At 49.9% G+C, this 19,575-nt stretch overlaps 2 protein-coding genes across 6 annotated transcripts; one reads left to right on the plus strand and one right to left on the minus strand.

Moving 5' to 3' along the window:
• Positions 1 to 3,874: 3,874 nt before the first annotated feature.
• On the plus strand, positions 3,875 to 6,977 carry FBXL15 (F-box and leucine rich repeat protein 15). Its single transcript, XM_065746330.1, has 3 exons — positions 3,875 to 4,113; positions 4,810 to 5,312; positions 5,625 to 6,977. The coding sequence occupies exons 1-3, from the start codon at positions 3,934 to 3,936 to the stop codon at positions 5,812 to 5,814; spliced, it is 873 nt and encodes a 290-aa protein (XP_065602402.1). The 5' UTR covers positions 3,875 to 3,933; the 3' UTR covers positions 5,815 to 6,977.
• A 10-nt stretch (positions 6,978 to 6,987) lies between these two features.
• On the minus strand, positions 6,988 to 17,773 carry CUEDC2 (CUE domain containing 2). Of its 5 annotated transcripts, none has more exons than XM_065746335.1 (9): positions 17,725 to 17,773; positions 13,043 to 13,136; positions 12,082 to 12,225; positions 11,696 to 11,757; positions 10,954 to 11,087; positions 9,727 to 9,897; positions 9,349 to 9,410; positions 7,669 to 7,729; positions 6,988 to 7,270 (listed from the first exon to the last, which is right to left on the minus strand). In XM_065746335.1, the coding sequence occupies exons 2-9, from the start codon at positions 13,114 to 13,116 to the stop codon at positions 7,124 to 7,126; spliced, it is 855 nt and encodes a 284-aa protein (XP_065602407.1). In that variant the 5' UTR covers positions 13,117 to 13,136; positions 17,725 to 17,773; the 3' UTR covers positions 6,988 to 7,123. The 5 variants fall into 5 exon arrangements, 4 of the variants coding, with proteins under 4 accessions (XP_065602407.1, XP_065602405.1, XP_065602408.1 ...); XM_065746333.1 differs by lacking the exon at positions 17,725 to 17,773 and adding an exon at positions 17,200 to 17,291; XM_065746336.1 differs by lacking the exon at positions 17,725 to 17,773 and adding an exon at positions 17,056 to 17,076.
• Between the last annotated feature and the right edge of the window lie 1,802 nt (positions 17,774 to 19,575).

A 19,575-nucleotide genomic window follows, 5' to 3' on the forward strand; every position in this document is an offset into this window, starting at 1 on the left:
GCTCAGACCCACAGATTGGTGAGGTTAGTTCAAAACAAGGCAGCCCTGAGGGCTGCTGGTGTGGGCTCCCATGACACAGCATGCTGCAGCACAGATCCTTGGAGCTGCTCTCCAGCTGCAGCAGTATGGAGTGATGTCCTCCCTCCTTCAGATTCATATGGAGAAAGGAAAAAGGGTGCAAGGAGGAACAAGCAGTGGATGCAGGGAGTGTTTGCTGCAGAAGAGGGACAGTGAGCCCCAGGCATGCTGCCTAACTGCAGGGAGAGAACGTGGGCACATACATAACTGTGAAAAGTGTGGAAACTGAAATATCAGATGAGGAGGAGTAATTACAGGTGTAGTGATGAAGCTGAGCATCCAGACCAGACATCAGGCAGTCTCCCAGTTGCCCACCTGGGCTTTTCTTTGATCTGATTGTAGCTTTGTTTTGATTTTGCTGTATACATTTTAACCCTGACTGCAGACAGTTTGTCCCTGGTAGAAAACTGCAAACACCTCAAAGCCTTTGCAAGGCTGCAGGCACTTGGACAGTGAGGTGCCCAGCCACCACACCGGGGGACCATCTCAGAACCTGTAGCAGCCTAATACCAACAAAGCACACTGCCCAGCTGGCACTGGGCCCCAGTAGGCCTGGGAAACTGCCAGCTTCTGAGGATGCTTTTGAAATGGAAATAGCTGCATTAACAGTGCAGGGGCAAGCCAAGGTTCACACGGGGAAAGACTGGCCCAAGCACTGCCACAAATCAGGGGGCCAAAGCCTCTGCTCCTGGCTTGAGGGCTGTCCTTCTATTCACAGGGATCCTTCCCTGCATGCCTCAGTGTCCCAAACATGAGATTAAGGGCAGGCCACTGTGCTGGACACCTCACACATGGACACCAGCAGAGCTAGCTGATGTCTGTGTGCTTCAGTGGGAAGTCCATGAGGATGACACTGGCAGGATTAGCCCAAGGCCTGGCTCCCAGCAGCCAGCCCCGTGTGCTGACAAGGGAGGCAGAAAAGCTGCAGTGGTCATTGTCAGCTCCCTCCCCCTGCTCCCTCCCCCTGGCTCAGCCCACTCCTCGTCACCAGGATCAGCTCAAGGCCTGACGCAGGAAGCTGTCCCTTGCAGGGCAGCAGTGGCACTGGGTGACAACAAGCTCACTTACGTCACCCACTAAAGGTCAGTTCTCAGCTGTACTCAGCCCCACGCTGCTGCTGAACAGGAAGCTTCAGACTGTCCCAATGGTATCTTATGTGGGGGACAGACATGAAGGGCAGGGGCATGGTGAACCACAGGGTGCAATCCTCCCATGAAAAGGAAGCACCCCCAGCTCACATCTCCCACCTGGCCAAAGGCAGCCTCCAGCCCCAGAGCTGGAGTTCCACATGACATCATATCAAGAAGACATCAGGACACACAGCTCACTGTGTACCGCAAGAAAGAGATCAGGCCTTTTGACCTCCAGGAGCAGTTAAGACAGCCTTTCCCACATGCTCTTTCAACCCCAGGAGACCAGCAGTGAGACAGGGAGATTTTTAGCCCAGGCCCAAACTGTACCACAGCCACTCCACATACAGCACACCCTCACAGACACTGGATTGGGACCTACCATTGATGCAGGCCTAGGCTGGAAGCTCTGTTGGAGATCCTGATTGTGTGCCTCAGTATATCCCCTTACAGCACAGGAGCATCTGCAGAGAGCCTGTGTACAGGAAGCAGAACCGTCTGAGTATTTCACAGCATGTCCACCATTCCCCGTACCACATGCCATAGGCAGAAGGTGCAGATGAACCTGTCTGCTAACTGTCCTGGGACATGAGTCCTGGGGCCACCCATACACTCAGCAGCACTGAACCTGAACCTCCCCTGTGCCCCCTCCCACCTCTGCCACAAGACAAGGGCATACAGCTGAGACTAAGGAAGCACACTCAGTCATACTTCAGCCTCTATTACATCCTGTGGTACCCAGGCTGTATCTGGGCTGGCTCTCAGCCCTGCTCTGAGCCCTGCCACCAGCAGGCTCCTGGGAAGTGACTCGGCCAGCCCAGCTGGCACAGAGTGAAAAACACCGGCAGAGGTTTATGCATGAGCAGCGTGGCCCCGCTTGCCAGTCCCAGACACGTGCTGCTCGGGAAGGACCACAAGCACAGCACAGACTGCCGAGAGCTTGGCACGAGCCAGGGCTCCTGGCCAGAGCTGCTGGCAGCTATCTGGATGCACGGACTAGCAGTAATGGGGACACAGGCATCACCTCCAAGGCAGAGCAAGGGACTCCGTGCCAGATATCAGTGAGAAGCCAAGAGCTGTGGGCACGTGGGACCTCCTGGGTGCAGCCATCCCCTGCCTGCAGTGAGAGCACTGCCGTCTATGCCTATAGGGCCGGCACTGAGGCGGGAAGACCTTTCCCCAACGACCCTCCTTGGCAAGCAATGAGTGGGCAATGAAGGAAAGGCAGAATCTTCCTTTCTGGAGAATTTAGGAGCGCGAGGGAACACCCGCTCCGGTTCCCGCTAGAGTCGTTATGGCAACGGCACCGGGAGCAGCCCGGGCCCCTCTTCGCTATTGCCCAATGGCCGCCGACGGCACCGACACCCTGCTCACCGGGCACCGGGCGGGGTGGGGCGAGGGCGGCAGCGCCGGTGGGCAGAGTCCTACCGGTACTGGCACCGGGGCGGAGAAACCGGGCCCAGCGGCTGCGGGTCGGGGCGCCGGGAGAAGAAGAAGCCGGAGGCTCAGGCTCACCCGGAGAACAGATGAGGAGCCGGACCGGGGACCGGGGACCGAGGACCGGGGATCGGGGACGGCGCCGTCGCTCACCGGCAGCGGCGGCTCCCGACGCGTCCCGGCTCCGCGTGGTGCTGAACGGACAGCGCCCAGCGCTGCGCATGCGCAGGGCCGCCCGCTAGGGGCAGGGGCGTGCAGGGGGCGCGAGTCGGGGCGGTGCGGAGCTCCGGGAGCGGTGCGCGCCTGGGAACCGCTCAGCCGCGGGGCCCGAGCTGCGGCTGTGACCTGGGGACCGGGATAGGCGGAGATCTGGGGCACCGGGGAACTGGGACAGCTGCGAGGCTGCGAGGCAGGTGCACGGCCGGCACCCGCGGCCCTTCCGTGCGGCTCCATCAGCCCGCTCCCGCTGGGCCGTGCCCGCGGGCTCCCCCGCTGCCGCCTGGCGGGGGATGGGGGCGGGGCACGACGCCGAGAGGCGGGGCAAGGCGGCAGGGGGCGGGACGGCGGTAGTGCGGGCCCCGCCCAACGGCGGAACGTCACTGCGGGCACCGGCGGACGGTGGGAGGCCCGTTCGGGTGCAGCCGGTGCGCTCTGAGTCCCGGAGGGAGTTCCGCTGGGCTCGCAGGTACAGCGGCGGGACCGGACCGGGCGTCCCGGGACGACTGTTGGTGCCGAGGGTGCGCCTGTAAGGCTTGGACCGGGCCGCCGCCGCCGCCGCTATCTCCTCGTCCCGGGGCCTGTAGGCCCCCGGTCCCCGGGGCCGCCTTGGCGGAGTTCCCCGCGCCGCGGGGCCAGGGAGGGGGGTCGGGAAGGGGTGCGGGACTCCTCAGCGCTGTCCTAGCGGGGCTGCCGCTCGTTCGGCCGGATGCCGCGGGGCCGGCGCGGAGCGGAGTTAGCGTGGGGCGGAGCTGCTTGGCTCGGGAGCGGGGTGCAGTCCCAGCGCAGGCTCCGGAGAGCACCAGTTGGGGCCGGGGCTCGTCGGGCAGCCGGTGCCGTGCCGTGGGGCGCTGCGGGCCGGGGACGCGTGTCCGAGCGGTGAGCCGCCGTGTTGGGCAACGGCGCCCCGCAAGGCGGGTGCCTCGCTCGGCTGCTGCGTTAACCCTTTGGGTTAACAGCGAGGGACGCTGCTGAGCGTTTCTCTCTGTCCGTTCCTCCCAGAGGCGCCCGGCTGTAGCTGTGGGGTGGCGTAGGCCGGCTCCCGCACAGCCTGGCTCCCTAGCGGCCGACGATGAGTTTGACCCCTTCGAGGGGATGCCTCCTGGACCTGCCCTGGGAGGACATCTTGGTCCCGCACATTCTCTGCCATCTGCCGCTGCAGCAGCTCCTGAGCCTGCAGAGGGTCAGCAAGGCGTTCCAGGCGCTCGTCCAGCTGTACCTGGCCAACATGCGCTGCTTTGACTCCAGCCAGGTACGGGGTGGCTCTGGGGCTGGGGGGGCTGTGGATGTACTGCTGTGGGAGAACCTGGCTGTGAGCGGACAGGAAGGTTTCTGCTCAGGAGCTTGGGTTGGTGGCTTGCATGTCTGGCTGGACTGATGGGCTTGGGGAGGAGAGGTGGTGATTCAGGGCCCAGCAATGCCACTACTGCCTTTAGCAAGAGGAGTGGGGAGGAGTGAGCCTAAAAACTCCACCTAGGCCATTATGGGGCAGTGGCTCACAGAAATGCAGCCAGCTTCAGAGTGGCAGGGCCTGATGACTGTCACCAGGGGTTGTGCAATGGGGTGGGTTTGGCAGGAGATGAAGGAAAGCTTGTGCAGGCTCTGGGAAATATCACTTGGGACCTGTCTGCTGCTCTGTAAAGACCCAGAGTGGTCTGCCATAGAGGTTTTGGAGAGCAGAGCTGAGGAGCTCATTGAAAATGTATAAATTCAGAGATGATGAAGGAGGTGGAGGGCATCTCCCAGCTTGTGGCAGCAGCAGCCTTGGTGCAAGGTGCTCTGTGGAGAAGAGCTAGGTGGCAAGGTTTGCTCTAGGACTGGGAGAAGGGTGACTTTGATCATCTCTGTGTCACAGTAGAAAAGAATGGGGCTCTGTGGAGCATTAGGCTGAGCCATGCCAATCTGAGGTCTTTGGGGATGCCTCACCATTACTGGGTTCCCCACACAGATTAGCCTGGCTGTCCCTAGAGCTGCTTTCCTTAACCTGCTGAAGGACAACAAAGTGCTGCAGCAGCTGGCACTCCAGAATTGCTCTGACTGGCTGACGGACAGGGAGCTGCTGCCAGTCATCATGAGGAACCACCACCTGCACCACATCCAGCTGAAGGGCTGTGCCCAGCTCAGCTGCCACGCGCTGATGGTCATCTCGCTGAACTGCCCCAACCTGCGGCGGCTCTCCCTGGCTCACTGTGAGTGGGTGGACAGCCTGTCCCTGCGCAGCCTGGCCGACCGCTGCAAAGCGCTGGAGGCTGTGGACCTGACGGCCTGTCGGCAGCTGAAGGATGAGGCCATCTGCTACCTGGTGCAGAAGTGCAGCAGGCTCAAGTCTCTCTCGCTAGCTGTCAATGCCAACGTGGGCGATGTGGCAGTAGAAGAGACTGCCAAGTGCTGTCCTGAGCTAGAGCATCTGGACCTCACAGGGTGTCTGCGAGTCAAGAATGACTCCATCAGGTATTGAACAATGTGGGAGGTAGTGGGGGAAGGCAGGTAGCCAGCATGGGTAGAAGATACCTTGGGAGGGAAGTCTGATTTCTTCCTGCTGGAAGCAATTGGAGAGCCATCTTGGGGCAGAACCACTAGCAGGCCCTCTGTGCTATTGAAAGCAAATTGCCCACCATGTTGTGGATGGCATCTGACTGTGTCCTTTGAGATTCTCTTGGACCACCATGGTGCTGTTTTAAAGGATGGCTGCTGGGAGTGGAAAAGAGGTTGTGCTGATGAGTTATGCATGGCATGCAACCTGTGTGTGCTCTGTCTTGTCAGGGTTCTGGCTGAGTACTGTCCCAAGCTGCGCTCGCTGAAGGTGAAGCACTGCCACAACGTGGCTGAGTCCAGTCTGAGTGTTCTTCGAAACCGTGGAGTGGAGCTGGATGTGGAGCCTCTGCCGCAGACGGCTCTTGTTCTCCTACAGGACATGGCTGGCTTTGCCCCTTTCATTAATCTCCAGATCTAGAACTGTTGCTGCTACTGGGAGGGGGACCAACGTGTCACCGGGATCCCCGGTGAACGCCAGAACTGGTTGCTGCTAAGACATGCAGAGGGAGAAGTTGATCCTGTTGGTGAGGCTGGCCCAAGAGGGGCTCATTCTTCTCTTGGTCTGTTTAACAGCTTCTGCATGTTTGTGAGTGAGCTGTGAGTGCCCCTCCTGCAGAAGTAACTCCCTCCAAAGTGGTATGGGGAGAGCGAGGGACTTGCAGGAACACCGTGGAGCTGAACAGGCAGTGGCCAGACCAGCTAATACACAGGATTTATTATTTGTTGTATTTTGAATCTCTAAGTTGCAGTTGTCCAGAGAGCAGGAGAATGTTTGATGAGGACTGTGAACTATCATCCTCTGGGAAGGGTGTGCAGGACATGCCAACAGATCTGTTGAGAACAATCCAGGCCAGCTGGGGTAGCAAGTAGCTGGCAGCCCTCAATTTGGGAGGTGAGCTCTGGGAAGAAGGCAGTGTGAGCCTGGTGCCAACCTGCAGCCCCAGTGTGGTAGCACGTGTGTGCAGACCTAGCACCCTGCCAAAGGCACTGGGGTAGAGCAAGACAGGAATTGTTTTCTAGGGGAATGTGTTCCTAACTGCAGTTTCAGTAGAGGAAAAGCACCAAACCTCATTGTGCTACTGCCGAGAGCAGTTGATTGTTGCTATTTCTCTTCCAGATTCTGATTTACATTTCTGTAGTACCCAGGTCTGCTCCTACATCCTGCTCCATGTTGCACAGCTGTAGCCTTGTCATTCAAGAGTCTACCCTCATCCTTTGGATCCATTACATGGTCAACCAAAGAGTAGCTACTTGTTGCAGTAAGCATGATGAAGATAGTGAGATGACCCTGCTCCTGTCTTCCCCTCAAGAAGGGGTTAGAGGCAGTGTCTGTAAAGCATGTGCGTGCTTCAGCTTAAATACACACCAACTCACATCATCTTTATTTTGCACTCAAAGCAACAGTGCACAGGGATTTCTAAAAAGCTTGCTGCAAAACCACAAGCTACATTTTAGTTCTAATGTCCCATGCAAGGGATAGCAGAGAATGCCCAGGCTCCCAAGAACCACTGTAGCATGCCCCAGGGGCAGGCAGGCAGCTATACAAGGAGAGGAGGCTTGACCTTATCAGCTGGGTTAGTTCAGGAAGCTAAAAGCAGTGTCCTGGTTCCTAGGCTAGTTCCAGTTAGTGTTGGGTATGGGAGTCCCTTAATCCCTAATGCCACGTGTCTGTCCTCCATGCCTGGCTGATGAAGTGGAGGCTGAAGAGCAGCAGCAGGACATGGCTGTCAGTGGAACTTATACTTCCTGGCTGGTTTGAGGCTGATGTAAGTTTTCTTCATCTCTTCACTCTCTGGCTTCTTTATGTCTTTGTACCTCTCTCCCTTTGTACTCACTACCTGGTTATCGATGTAGCGGATCAGCTTCTTGGGAGCCTGGAGAGGAAAGACATAAACAACACGTGGACAGCCACTGCCAGGGAAAGAGGGGAACAAGTCTAAGCTTGTGTTTGGGGAATAAGGGAGAAGCAAGACTAGGCTGGGATGAGTTACCTGTCCTTTGTGTTGGGAGTCTTAGCTAAAAATGAGAACAAAGCTGGCTGATGAGGGGACAGAGGGGAAAGGCTGGAGGGAGCAGGAACCATGCTAGTCAGGAGAGCCAGGTAATCACAAAGACACTGCAGCAGCACCTTTTAGCTAACTAGTTTCCCTTTGAGACTACCTGCTGCAAATTCCCTTGTGTTATGCTGTTCTTCAGATATGCTGCCTGCTTTTTAAACCTTGTAGCTGAAGGTGTTCAAACTCCTGGTGAGCTGGAACTGTACTATTCTCACCTCTTTTGGTGGAGCTGGTCGATGTGTTTTCTGATCTTCTGCACTATCCACCATCATGTATCTGAAACATAAGAGGCACATAAGAGTGAACACTGCAACATCCATTGCCTAGGGCTATTCACAGCCTTTATCTTTAATTTCCTGGCTGGTTTGTGGCTGTGCAGTGTGTCCTACTTGCCTAGACTGCAGCTAGGAGCACTTAAGATTCCCTTCTGAATGAAACGGGCAAGAAGAGTCCCACTCTTCTGGTGAGAATTCAGGAAGATTCTCATGGAGTACGTGGCCATATGTGAATGGTATCAAAACCTTAGGCTGCTGAGAAAGCAGGTAGCCCCTTTAAAACTGAGGGAGGTGCTGAGGTGTGGCATGCTCTGCCATTAGGGCAACTTTGCTCCTTTTCAGTTGGTGTGATGGCAGTCAAAGGAGAATATCACAGAGCCAAACTGTCTGCTTCTGCCCTGAAGAGATGGTATGATTTTCACACTCCATGTACTAGAAGAAGGAGTCAAGTTTGAGCTGGAAGCAACTTAATAAAAGCATCATCTCACTCCCTATTTAAAAGGAATATCAGGGCTCAAGCATTTGCTTGCTGTACTGCTGAATTAGTATTGGGACTTTAGAGCTGCTCTGTAGGTGGACAGCACAGCTGACCATGACTCCTCCCTCAGTAGTTAGCACAGTAGTTCCTGTGTATCTTCAGCTATGGTGATCTGCTCTCTGTACCTGTGCTTGAGTGATGTTTGAAGTACAGGATGTTGCCAAAATGTCATTAAAGTTCCTAGGAACTTAACTGTCAGCTGGTGTTGGCTTTCTTTGTTTTATTTTGTTCCCATGCATTTTACTCTGAAGCAAGCTTGCACTGGAAACTGGCAAGGACTGGGATTGTTAATTTTATCTGGGTGGCATTTTGCTTTGCTTTTTCTTTCCTATACCATCAGTTATTTACATCCTCAGCAGTGAAGGAGTAAAATGGTGGAAAAGATGGCTGGATACATGAATTGAATCTGCGTGCCCACATGAGAATACTCATGAAAGCTGATATCTTGAAAGTGGATCGATTAAGCCATACTGTGGGTTGTCTGTTGAGAATTAAATGTGTTTGAAAATGAATAAAGGTAAACCAATCTTAAAGCCACTTTAATTCCCTGGAAGTCCGTAGGGAGCCTTCAGAGAGGTTTCCTTAAATGCACCGAACTTGCACCTTCAGCAACTGAGATTTGATCTCTGTTGCTGTATAGTCTCTTAAAGATATCTTTAGACTTGTTTGGATTGTCTCCAAATGTATGAATGAGCTGCTGTAGTTTGTACAAGGCACCATGTGTTACCTGAGCTGCAGGATGATGTTTGTGCCTTGAACCTTTAACTGGGACCTCAGACAATATACTGTGATTTACAGTATACCTGTAAGAGTCTGAAACCTCACACGTAGCCAGTGCTGTGACCTCACTGATGGAGGTAAACTGTGTGCCAGAGCTCTAAAAGAAAACTCATCTTGCTTTCCTGTATAATGATTATACTTGTGCTTGAATGTGTTTCAGGTATACCTGGATTAGCTTCACACAGCATCCTTTCCAGACAGCATACCAAGGTCTTCATAGATCATATTGCCATTCTGACCACTGTAACCTTTCACAAACTGCTAACCTCCTTTGCTGTTTGAATTCTTTTCTGGGTACTTACTTCTGTAAGATAACCTGCTTTAGTTCCTCATGGTTGGGTGCTCTGCGGGGCCGCACCAGCTCCTGTGAGGAAACAAAGCAGGTGTTTGAGTAGCAGAACACAGGGTGCACAGCTGTCCTGCTTGCTCAGCTGTTGATGCAGTACTTCCAGCTCATGGGGGAAGTGGGGTGTCAGACACAGCTCCTCTGGGCTGCTGGCTTGGTGCAGGCACAGCCTGTACTTGGAGAGCCAAGGGAGAGGGGGACATTTTTTGGACAATTGTCCTGATATGTTGTTGGAAGCATGGAAAGCTCCTGCAGTCAGTTTCCGCTTCAGCTGGAATATGTGTATTCAAGCTCTGCTCACTGACCTGGTGCCACTCAGCTCAGAGTATGGTACCTTCACACTTGCACCTGCTGTGCCGATTTCCACCTTTTCTTCCACAATTAGCTGCACTGCCTCTTCCAAGTTACCCAGGGCCTTCGCTAATGCCTTCTCTGCCTGGCTTACAGTGCAGGCAGGGAACATCTCCAGTAGCAGCTCCACACCACCCTTCAAGTCATCACCTTCCTAGTTGGAGCAAGAGAGACAAAGAGATCCAATTTTGCAGAGCAAAAGAATCACTGCAAAGTCAGGAAATTCAACTTGCTGTTAGCTGAAGGCTCTCTCATTATAAAGGTGAGTATAAATTCCTTTCTTGAAGCTAAAAGGATGCTGTATCTGCAAGGAGAATGCACCCCTTAGTCTATTCCCCCTGTATTTCAGGGGGAAATAGTCTTTCAAAAATGGCCTGGCTCATCTGTGTGGTCCTGCTATATATCTCCTTAGGAGTATATTTTCTGGGCACTATGGTTCAAATGCTTGAACTCCTTCCCTTGCAAGGTTATGTACTCTTTGATCAGAAAGAGATGATGCATCTAAGCATGGGGACCTCTGGCTACAGCAGAAGGGAGTGCAGCACCAGCATTTCCTGGAAGGGCATGGACAAAATGACTGAACTGCAGAGCAGTAAATCATCACTGCTGAAGAAACAGCAAGCAGAGACTGAGGTAAGGAGCTACAGGGGATTTGCTGAGTGCTGCAATGCTTGCAGTATGGGTCATGCTGAGTGGAGCTGCAGAACCAGGACTGCTGTGCCAATGACTCACTGTGGTGTAGCTCAGTATTCAGCATATGTCATTGAAGGTGGGATGGGTGTCTTCAGAACTGACACTCAGGTATGACCACTACACGATGCATCACAGCTAGGGAGAGAAACAATAACCAAGCTCAACTGTGAAGTGAGTGGAATGGTGAAGTGGGGTGGAACCTGGCTAGTGCTATAGAGGCATCCTTCCTGTGCTCTAGGATCTTGGAGAGCACTAAGACAAGCTCTCTTTTGCCCTGCTGCCTCAGGACTGCAAAGGATGAGCCAGAGTGGTAACTTGTGCTCTTCTGGCAGCATGTAACTTTCCATTTGAACGCAATCTTGCTTAGGCCATACAAGGTCGTGATCACAGCCATCGATGATGCTGTGTCACAGCCTATGCTTGTGGTTCCTGTTGGAGCCAGAAAATGCCTTAGGTGGTACCAGTAGGCTAGTGCAAGGTGAGTCTGTCACCCTGCTCCTCTGTGGGATGTGCATACCTCAGCCCCAGCTCCGTCTGTCAGAGTGCACAGCCTTTCCTCTTTGCAGGCTCCGGCTCCAGGCTCCTGGCCTTTGGTCAGGTCTTCAGAGGGTGCTTCAGTTCTGCCTTCCACAGCTTTTTGGCTAGGTTTTTCTTAAAGATACAGCAATATCTACTGAGGATCAGCCCCACTAAGTACAAAGCTCTGTACTTTCTGTTAGTATGAGGTTGTTAGTGCATTGTATGCTGAAGTGAAGCCATTCTTAAATGGCAAGACAGTGAAAAGCAGTACTGTTCTTGTTGCCTTCAGTGAGTACAGCTGCAGTGCTACTCATAATGACTGCAGGAAGGCAGTGCTAACATGCTGGATTGTCTGAGCTCTGCATTTCCAGGCTTTACCAGAGTAGAACTTACAGTGAATTCTCAGGCCTCTTATGTTTTGGCTGTGGTTTTTTTATTTGGCTATGGTATTTTTATTAAGTGTCTAAGAATTCCCTGATGGTTGCTCTAACTTTGAACCAAGGTGTTGTTTTGATTTAAAAATCTAGGAAAACATGCTGATGTTTTAGGCTGTGCCCAGTGTGCCCTGTGGTCACATTACTCTGATGCATCTCTTTTTATAGGCTCTTCCAATGTCACTGTAACAATTATTTAACCTCTGTTATATCCTATCTAAAAGGCTCCATCAGGAGTCTCAAAGGGCAGGATGTAAGACACTAGAGCAGAACAGTACATTTTGTCAACTTCAAGGTGTAACTCACCTTTGTTACGTGCTTCACCAAGCCTTTCTGAGAGAGAGAACATCATTTCACAAACATCTCCACTGCAAGAGACAGACGCTGCATAATTAGGGTGAGGAATTAAAGCACTAGCCTATCCTACTTGACTTATTCTTTATAAAGAGACGAGGCGTGATGGGAAGCCCAGTAAACACAACTAGCATTCCAGATAGCTAAGGATCTACCCTGTAAACTATCCTGGGATTAGGACCTGTGCATTCAGGTAAAGTCTAGCTTAATCATAATGGTACTGATTTGATACTGATACATCACGACCTGGATACAACAGAAGAATTCATGGTGCTGATGTGATTGGGCCAGGTCCCCCGTGTGTGGCGTGCACGTATAAAACAGTAGTATTCACACACCTCTGAATTTCTGCAAAGCCAGGGATATAGGCCTCCATCATTTCCACAAAGGTGTCCATGTCAAAGGTTTCCTCGGAGGACTCTGGTGAACCCAGCTCTTCCAGGACACCCGTAATGTAAGAGAAGAAAACATCATCCATCCCACTGGAGACAGAGAACACAGCACAAGAAAGCAGGGTCAACAGGACCATTTTCTCTTTCTCTCCATCCCCATTTGCCTCCAACCTTGTGTCTAATAGGACAGCAGAAGTGAACTGTATATTAACTCGTGGGCAGTTCCCACCGGTAAAGCTGAGCAATAGGTGGTATGTGTTTGAGTGGGAAGCACTGATGAATAAATCCAGAAAACTGTTTTGTCCACCTTCCTAGGCAGGGCTGAATGAAAGCCACCGCATCTGTTAAGAATCTGTGCTCCTGTGGGTACTTTAGCTGAGCTACCCAAAATATTCCAAGTGCTCAAATCCTGATTTTTCTGTGTTGACTGATGATCTAGGTGACATCATTGTTTTGTCAAGTTATAATTTCCATGTGATGCAACATTCTCTGCTGACCCACTTGCATCACTGCTGCCAGTGACTACATAAGCAGCTGCCTCAAGGCAGTTGTATCTCTGTATGTGAGCAGAATGCAAAACAGGGAGAGCTCTGACATAGCAGTGTACTACTTAGAAAGCCCTCTGTGGGATTGCTGTGGATTGAAAGAATTCCATATTCTAACATGTGCTACTGGGCAGGAAATTAATCATCTTGGTCACCAAAGAAATGACACTGCTGGATTGTAATGCTGAAACACAGTTCAAGGATTTACATCAACACCTGTACAAATTACCTGCATCCTGGATCTGACTTAAGGAAAAGCAAGACAAAATGCAGGAAAGCTGCAAATATTCCACTTGGAGTTTAACATAAAGTATAGAGGGATAATTAATGCAGAGTTCAAGCTAAAACAGTACTCAACATACCTGAGGTCTGCAGCAGGGATGTGGGACCGGATGAAGTGTGTCAGTGTGTCTTGAATGATTCTTTCAAGTTCCATGTCTCTTTAAATCCTCTTCTCTAAAAAAGAGGAGGAAAAAGAAAACTCCATGTATTTGCAAAGTTATGTAGTAGGTACAAGATCAAAAGGCAAATGTGCTCTTCCCATCAGAACAATTCATAAATTCCTCCAATATGGCTCATCTCCCTTGGGTAACAGCAATCAGATATTGGCAGAAAGCAGCCTGAGTATCCACTGGGAGTACCAGCCCAAAGAAGTCCCACCTCTCAGGCATCTCCTGCTTGTGTTGATGCTGACAACGTGCATCAATGTGCGGAGGACTTGTAAAAAATCCCTTTCAGGAAGTAAAGATGGAAATGTGGATATGCCCAGCTGCAGGACCTCAGAGACACCTCCTCAGTGAGAATGCTGTGCTGTCTGGTAGGGATGTGGTGGCTTGTGGGTTTGTGTGATCACTGCAGAAAGGGGTGGACCTTTCATTTGCTAAGTATTCAGTACTGCTTGGAGTCAAAAACAAGTGGGAAGAAGGGTAATGCCTCTTGGTGAAAGGAAAACCTTGGCTGGATTTTACAGGAAAATACCAAGCAGGGCACAGACAACTAGTCTGCCAGCCAAAATATCAAAGGTCTCCAGGTCATGCATGGATTTCCAGTGGAATCTTGCCCAAACAGGAGTGTTGTTGTGCTTGGTAAATGAGCCATTCTACAGGCAAAGCAGCTGCAACAAGGGTCACTTGATAACCCAAAGCTCTCAAGGGTGTTCTAAGAATCACAGAGCTCCCACAGAAATAAAGGCAGTGGGAGCTGCCCACATCAGCTCTCAGTGGTGGGCCTAGGCTGAATCTGGAGGGGAAAAGCTGTTTCTTAGCCACTTATTCACACCTGGGTCTAAAAAACAGCAGGGAGGAGAAACTCCTGGTGTAAGCACAGAGTTCTTCCTGAAGAAGAAAACTAGACCTGCATATATAGAAACTGTTATGTACACTGGACAAAAAGCTTCCAGGCTACAGAGGTCATCATGTTCTCACCACTGCAACTCCCTCATCTCGTGTAGGGCAGGACCTTATTAGGACTATTTAACAATCTGTACTCCTCTACTCTTCAGGGCTTTGTCAGGTAGAGATTTTGCTACCTGAGGGGTCATTTTTTCTGAATTCCTGCATCAGTGCTATTTACTTGGGGCAGTAGGAGACAAACAAGGAAAGAAACTCACAGCAGAGGACAAAGTGAAATGTGGATAGAATTGCCCCAATTTTCACTGTGTTCAGAGCTAAACACAAAACTCATCTAATTGCCTAAACATTCCTGCAGCTGTTATCAGTACTCCCACTCATACAGATCCAGTACCTGAACAAGAAAGCAAACCCTTCTCTACATTTGCCAATCATTTGGGGCAATGAACATTGAGTTACGAATGCCATACCACTGTACAACCATCATACACATATTAGAAGTCAGTATGTGCATGGGAACAGCCAGGGAAGACATCACTGGAAAAAACTGCTTGCTGTTTAAAAAAAAAAAAAAAAAAAGCTACTTCACAGAAGTACTTCCTCTCCTGTAATTTCAGTTAGAGAATTCCCATTTAACAGTATTAGAAGAAAAGTTTTCAGGTAGGAGCTCTTCATTCAAAGAGCCCAAGTGAGCCTTTGTGTGCTGCTTTCACTTTTCAACACCACAATAATCCATTGCTTGCTTTTCTCAGTTTTGCAGATGTTGTAGCCTGCAACTGAGGAAGCTGACTGTAAAAAGCACCATGTGTAAAAACATCTTCCTGTTGCTTTTGCGTTCTGCACGTTCTCTAGTGGTGTGAAAGAAACAAGGTCATCTTTGTAATCTTTGCAACGTACCTGGAAAAACGTGAGCTTTGTTCTATCCTTCTCAGACATTAAAAAGCCAATGGTAAAATTCTGAATTATTTCAGAGACGGCAAGAATGTTGTCCTAAATGCATTTTTTTTCCCCAAATTTGAAGCTGAATCTGCAAGTGCTGGCAACCACCACGTCCAGGCCCTAAACTTATACTTGAACAAGTCCAAGAAAAGTAATTTTCACAGAAACGAGAGATGGAAAATCAACATATAGCAATCAAAATGTTTTTTCCACCATCAGTCCTATCAAGAAGAATGCTTCCTTCCTTCCTATTTGGTTTTCAGAACATCTGGTGAACTGGAAGCCCAAAAAGATTTTGTCCATTTCCACGAGTAAGCCAATACTCTATAGGAGATACTATATAGTAACCAGTAAGATTTCCTGGCAACCCAATTACCTGAACAACAGAGCACAATTCACCATGTCAAAGGCACTTTTGTGAGGTCCATAAATTAACTCCTGGTAATTTATTCTGATCAATAGTACAGGCAAAGTCACTCATCTCTTTAATCAAAGGCAAATGTTAGACTGGGACAAGAGAAGCAGAAAAAATAATTCAGAAGTGGTATTGTAGAGAAGGGCAGTTACTAACTGGTCTTGAATCAATTTCTCAACCTCCGACAAACATAAGAAATACTGTTTTGAAGTGTCTGAAAATATTCAGATATTTTCCTGCAGCATTAACTTTGCTGTATCTGAATAAAAGCCATTTCCTTCTGCCTATGTGGGCATAAATTTTCTCTGTCATTTCACACAAGTCCATCCACCAGCACGCTCAAGACTTGAAGTTTACATCTAGAGAAGCCAAACTCCCAGACTAAGCCTGCTTTTGAAGAAAGGAAACCTTTTAATGACAAAAACGGTCTTATAATGAAGGAGAGGAGGTGAGGTATTTCTTCATGGGTCAGACACTGCCCTTTGCCTGGGGAATCCATTTCTGCTCCTATAAAATCACAGGGACAAACCTTCTGAGAGATGAATGCACTCGCATTTAATCACGTATTGCCAAGTGGATATGATTTTGTTCCCTGGTAAACAGACTTAAACAACATCTTGGGGATCTGTAATGCACAATGGTCTTGGCCAAATGAGGCTTGTGGAAGACAAGTTCTGATGGTCCTCTGGCCTTTCAGATGTGATGGGTACTGAAACGGAGGAACCTGATTAAAAACGTGGTCACAAACATCTTAATATGGATTATTCAGGGAAGAAACTGCTGCTGATATATGTTCCTCTCTGCACGTAGCTGAGTTTAGAATTTAGGACATCAAAACACCTTATATAACATACCTTCAATTGCCATATCTTTTTTCAGTGATGATCTGCAACAGTTAAGAGGGAGATTTACTAGAAGGCCTGATCTTTTGTGCAGTTCTGTAGAGGAGTGGTTTATAACACACTGCAAGATCTAAAGCCCAAACTTTCCTAAGAGCACAATTGTACTGAAAGGGACTATCGTTTTAAACTTCCAGCCATAATTGCAATGTGGCTTTTAAAATCCCTTCTAAAGTCATCAGCTGATTCAGATATGTCTGTGAAAGTCCTGTTGCACTTCTTGTCATTATATTGCGGGCTTGATTTGACATGCAGCGCAGGATCTGTGTTTTTTAGTTATGCTATATTTCAGAAAAGTTGGCTTCTTTTTGTATAACACAGTTGAGTCCATCTTTCTTCAAAGAAAGGACGAAAATCTGAAATGTTTGCATGTACCCAAATCATTTCTGAAGGCTCATTCAGCTCAAATTTCTGCAACCATTCTTAAATGGTCAGTGTGGTGCGTTGGGAACGACTGACGGAACTTTGAATTTTATATTAATGTGACAGACTTCAATCTACAAAGAGGTTTCTGAGCTAAGAGGAACTGCCATTCGGATGTGTATCAACCTTTAGGAGACCATAAATTTGCATAGCAAAGACCTGAGGTTGCTGCAAGTGGAAAGAGATGCATGCAGCAGGCCTTAGCTGTAGGCTGACAGTGCAGGCTGGAGAAAACACAGGTAAAAATGATCTAGTTCTCTGGCTTTAGAAGGTTCTTCTAGCTCAAGTTTAAGTAACTATTTGTGAGCAGTGATGGAACAGGGATGGTTTACTGCTTTCTCTCTGAACACCCGTTATGGAGGTAAATGGCACTTCTCAGGGGTGTGTGTGTGCATGTGCTTGGGGAAGCATGGATCTCTGGGACACCAAGAGCGTACTGCCGGTGGCATACAAGCTCAAGGGCAGTCTCTGGTATGTCCAAGCAAAAGACAAACCTGCAGGAAAGACACAAAGCTGCCGCAATGTTCCACTGAATACTGCAACTCTGCTGACTTCAAACTTTCCAGGCTGAATAAAACCTTGCAGTCAATTTCAGTGCACCTATTACTATTATTATTATTTTTTCTGAGGATGTCCCTGGAAGGGCTTCTGCTGCACGGCTGCTACGGGAAAGCAGGCTGAGGTCACCGAACACGTTAGCACAACTGCCTGATGCTGTAACATTAAAACAAGGCTGTTGCTAACTCAGTCCCTGCTGCTGAATTACACTCGATGGCAGCCGCGTGCCACCGGTGCCCTCCCCGCCAGCAGCCCTTACCTGAGCAGCGTGACAAAGACCCCAGCTCGCGCCCAGCGCTCACAGACCCCTGCGGCGTCCACAGGGCCCGTCCCGGACCCGGGAGCGGCGGTGCCGCAGCGTCCCCGCGACAACGCCCGGCCCGAGCCGCCTCAGCACGGCTGCCGCGGCGCCTCCCACCCCTCCCGGCCCCCGGCCGAGTCCCGCTGGGGACCGAGGTCACCTGATCGCCGCGCGCCCCCCCCCCCCCGCGGCCTCACTCTGTGCCGGCGCAGGTCCCGCGCAGCGCGCTTGAAAACGTCACGTGGGCGCACGCGCCGCCAGTCATAGAGACGGGAAGCGGCGGGGTAGAGCGCCGCCATCTTGGTTGAGGGCACGAGCGCGTGGGCCGCGGTCCTCCACGAGTAGTTTGTGCTTTTGGTGCTGTTGGCTGAAAACTGTTCAGCTCCGCGGCTGTCGCTCAGTGATATGGTCATAAAATCCCCTAAGCCCGTGGTAGGTGTCAGGGGCCGGTTGTGACTCCTTGCAGCCCTGCGCTGTGAGCTGGGTGCCAGCGCAGGGAAGCAGGAGGGCGAATTTTAAGGACAGCGAAGCAGTCAGTGCCTGTAAAGTAATGTTCTTAAGGTGAATGTGAGCAGCTGCAGTTGGGCAGAGCAGGACTCGGTGAACCTTTCCATGGTAAGGGCGGCACGTGAAGTTCTGCCGGCTTTTTTGCCCTGTTTGTGGGTGGAATTTAAGGATCCGTTTGTTTCGGGTTGCTCTGCTTTGCACTTTTCCTTGTCTTCCTTGCAATTGCAACACTGGTAATAGACACTGGAACAAGTTTAGCTTCTAATAGCTCCCTGATTCAGAGGTAGATTCAGACAATTGTTGAACCTAGAAATAAATACCTATAAATGAACCTATAAATAAAAGCTGTAGTGGGGTTTCCCCATATAAGCACACACAGCACAACTTTGTAGAGGGCCCAGGTGGAAGGCAGCGGCAGGGTGAGGAGTGTTCCTGGAGTGCCCTTCTACCCATCAGCCTCGGGCTGCTGTGAAGCAGGCAGGTGAAGTACCATCTCAGTATTTGATGGAACTCACATTCCTTCACAAACGTGATGAACGATGCACACGTTTTCAATGGGGTGAGAGAAAAATTGTTCCTTCTCTAGCTTGTTATTATCTCCTTGTTGTATAACGTACTTGAAACAAGTTGGTTCTGTGGTACTTCGATGTGTATTTGAATAATTTTGACTGTTACGTGTGCTTCTCTTTGGTATTTGAACTGAGATTAGAATAAAGACTGTATTACATACATCTCTTGCTGCTTCCTTCTTAATGCAAACGTGTTCCCTACGATGGTATTCTGGATTTTTTGTCTATGCAGGTTTTAAAAGGCACTGTTGATGGCGCTTAATCTGGAGAAAGGAGCTCGTTTTGGGGGTGTATTTCTTGATATTGTGACTTTAAAGGAATTATTATTATTTAACTTTATTATTTTTTTATGGTGTCTTTGAGACCATAGAAAATATTCTTTCTTTCCTTTGGTGAGCCAAGAGTATCAGTGCGTAGCTTTAACTTTGGCCACTGCTTTGTACTTGCTAAACCAAACTACTTTTTACTTATTATCTATCTTCAATCTTCTGCACAGGTCCACTTCTGCAATTCAGAATAAGTGTATTTTGAGAACAAAAAGTCACTTAAAAAGAATGTGTTCACCAATGGCTGTTAATTGTGCAGTGCTGTGAGAAATTTAAACAACCTTATGTGGGGAAAAAATCTCTGTGCATCCGTTTGAACGTGCGCACCTCACCCTGACTTCCCGCTCCCACCAAAGGAGACTCCAACTCTCTTAATTCCGTTATTGCAGGCACGTCGGGGCATTGCTGTTTTCCACGATAGCGAACAACAGAGGAGTCCTGAAGCCCTCTGGTGGATGTAGTGCAGAAGGCAGACAGCTCTGAGGTAAGTAAACTTCAAAATTCAATTGCCGTTTTCTCATATTTATTTCTCAGTTAAAAACAAATATGCTTAAATTGAAACCAAAAAGATGCTTATTTCTGCCACTCAATTTCAGAGTCTCACAGGTG

Source organism: Cyrtonyx montezumae, unplaced genomic scaffold, assembly GCF_038088225.1.
Source record: "Cyrtonyx montezumae isolate F1298 unplaced genomic scaffold, pur_monq_1.0 scaffold_4, whole genome shotgun sequence".
NCBI classification, from domain to species: domain Eukaryota; kingdom Metazoa; phylum Chordata; class Aves; order Galliformes; family Odontophoridae; genus Cyrtonyx; species Cyrtonyx montezumae.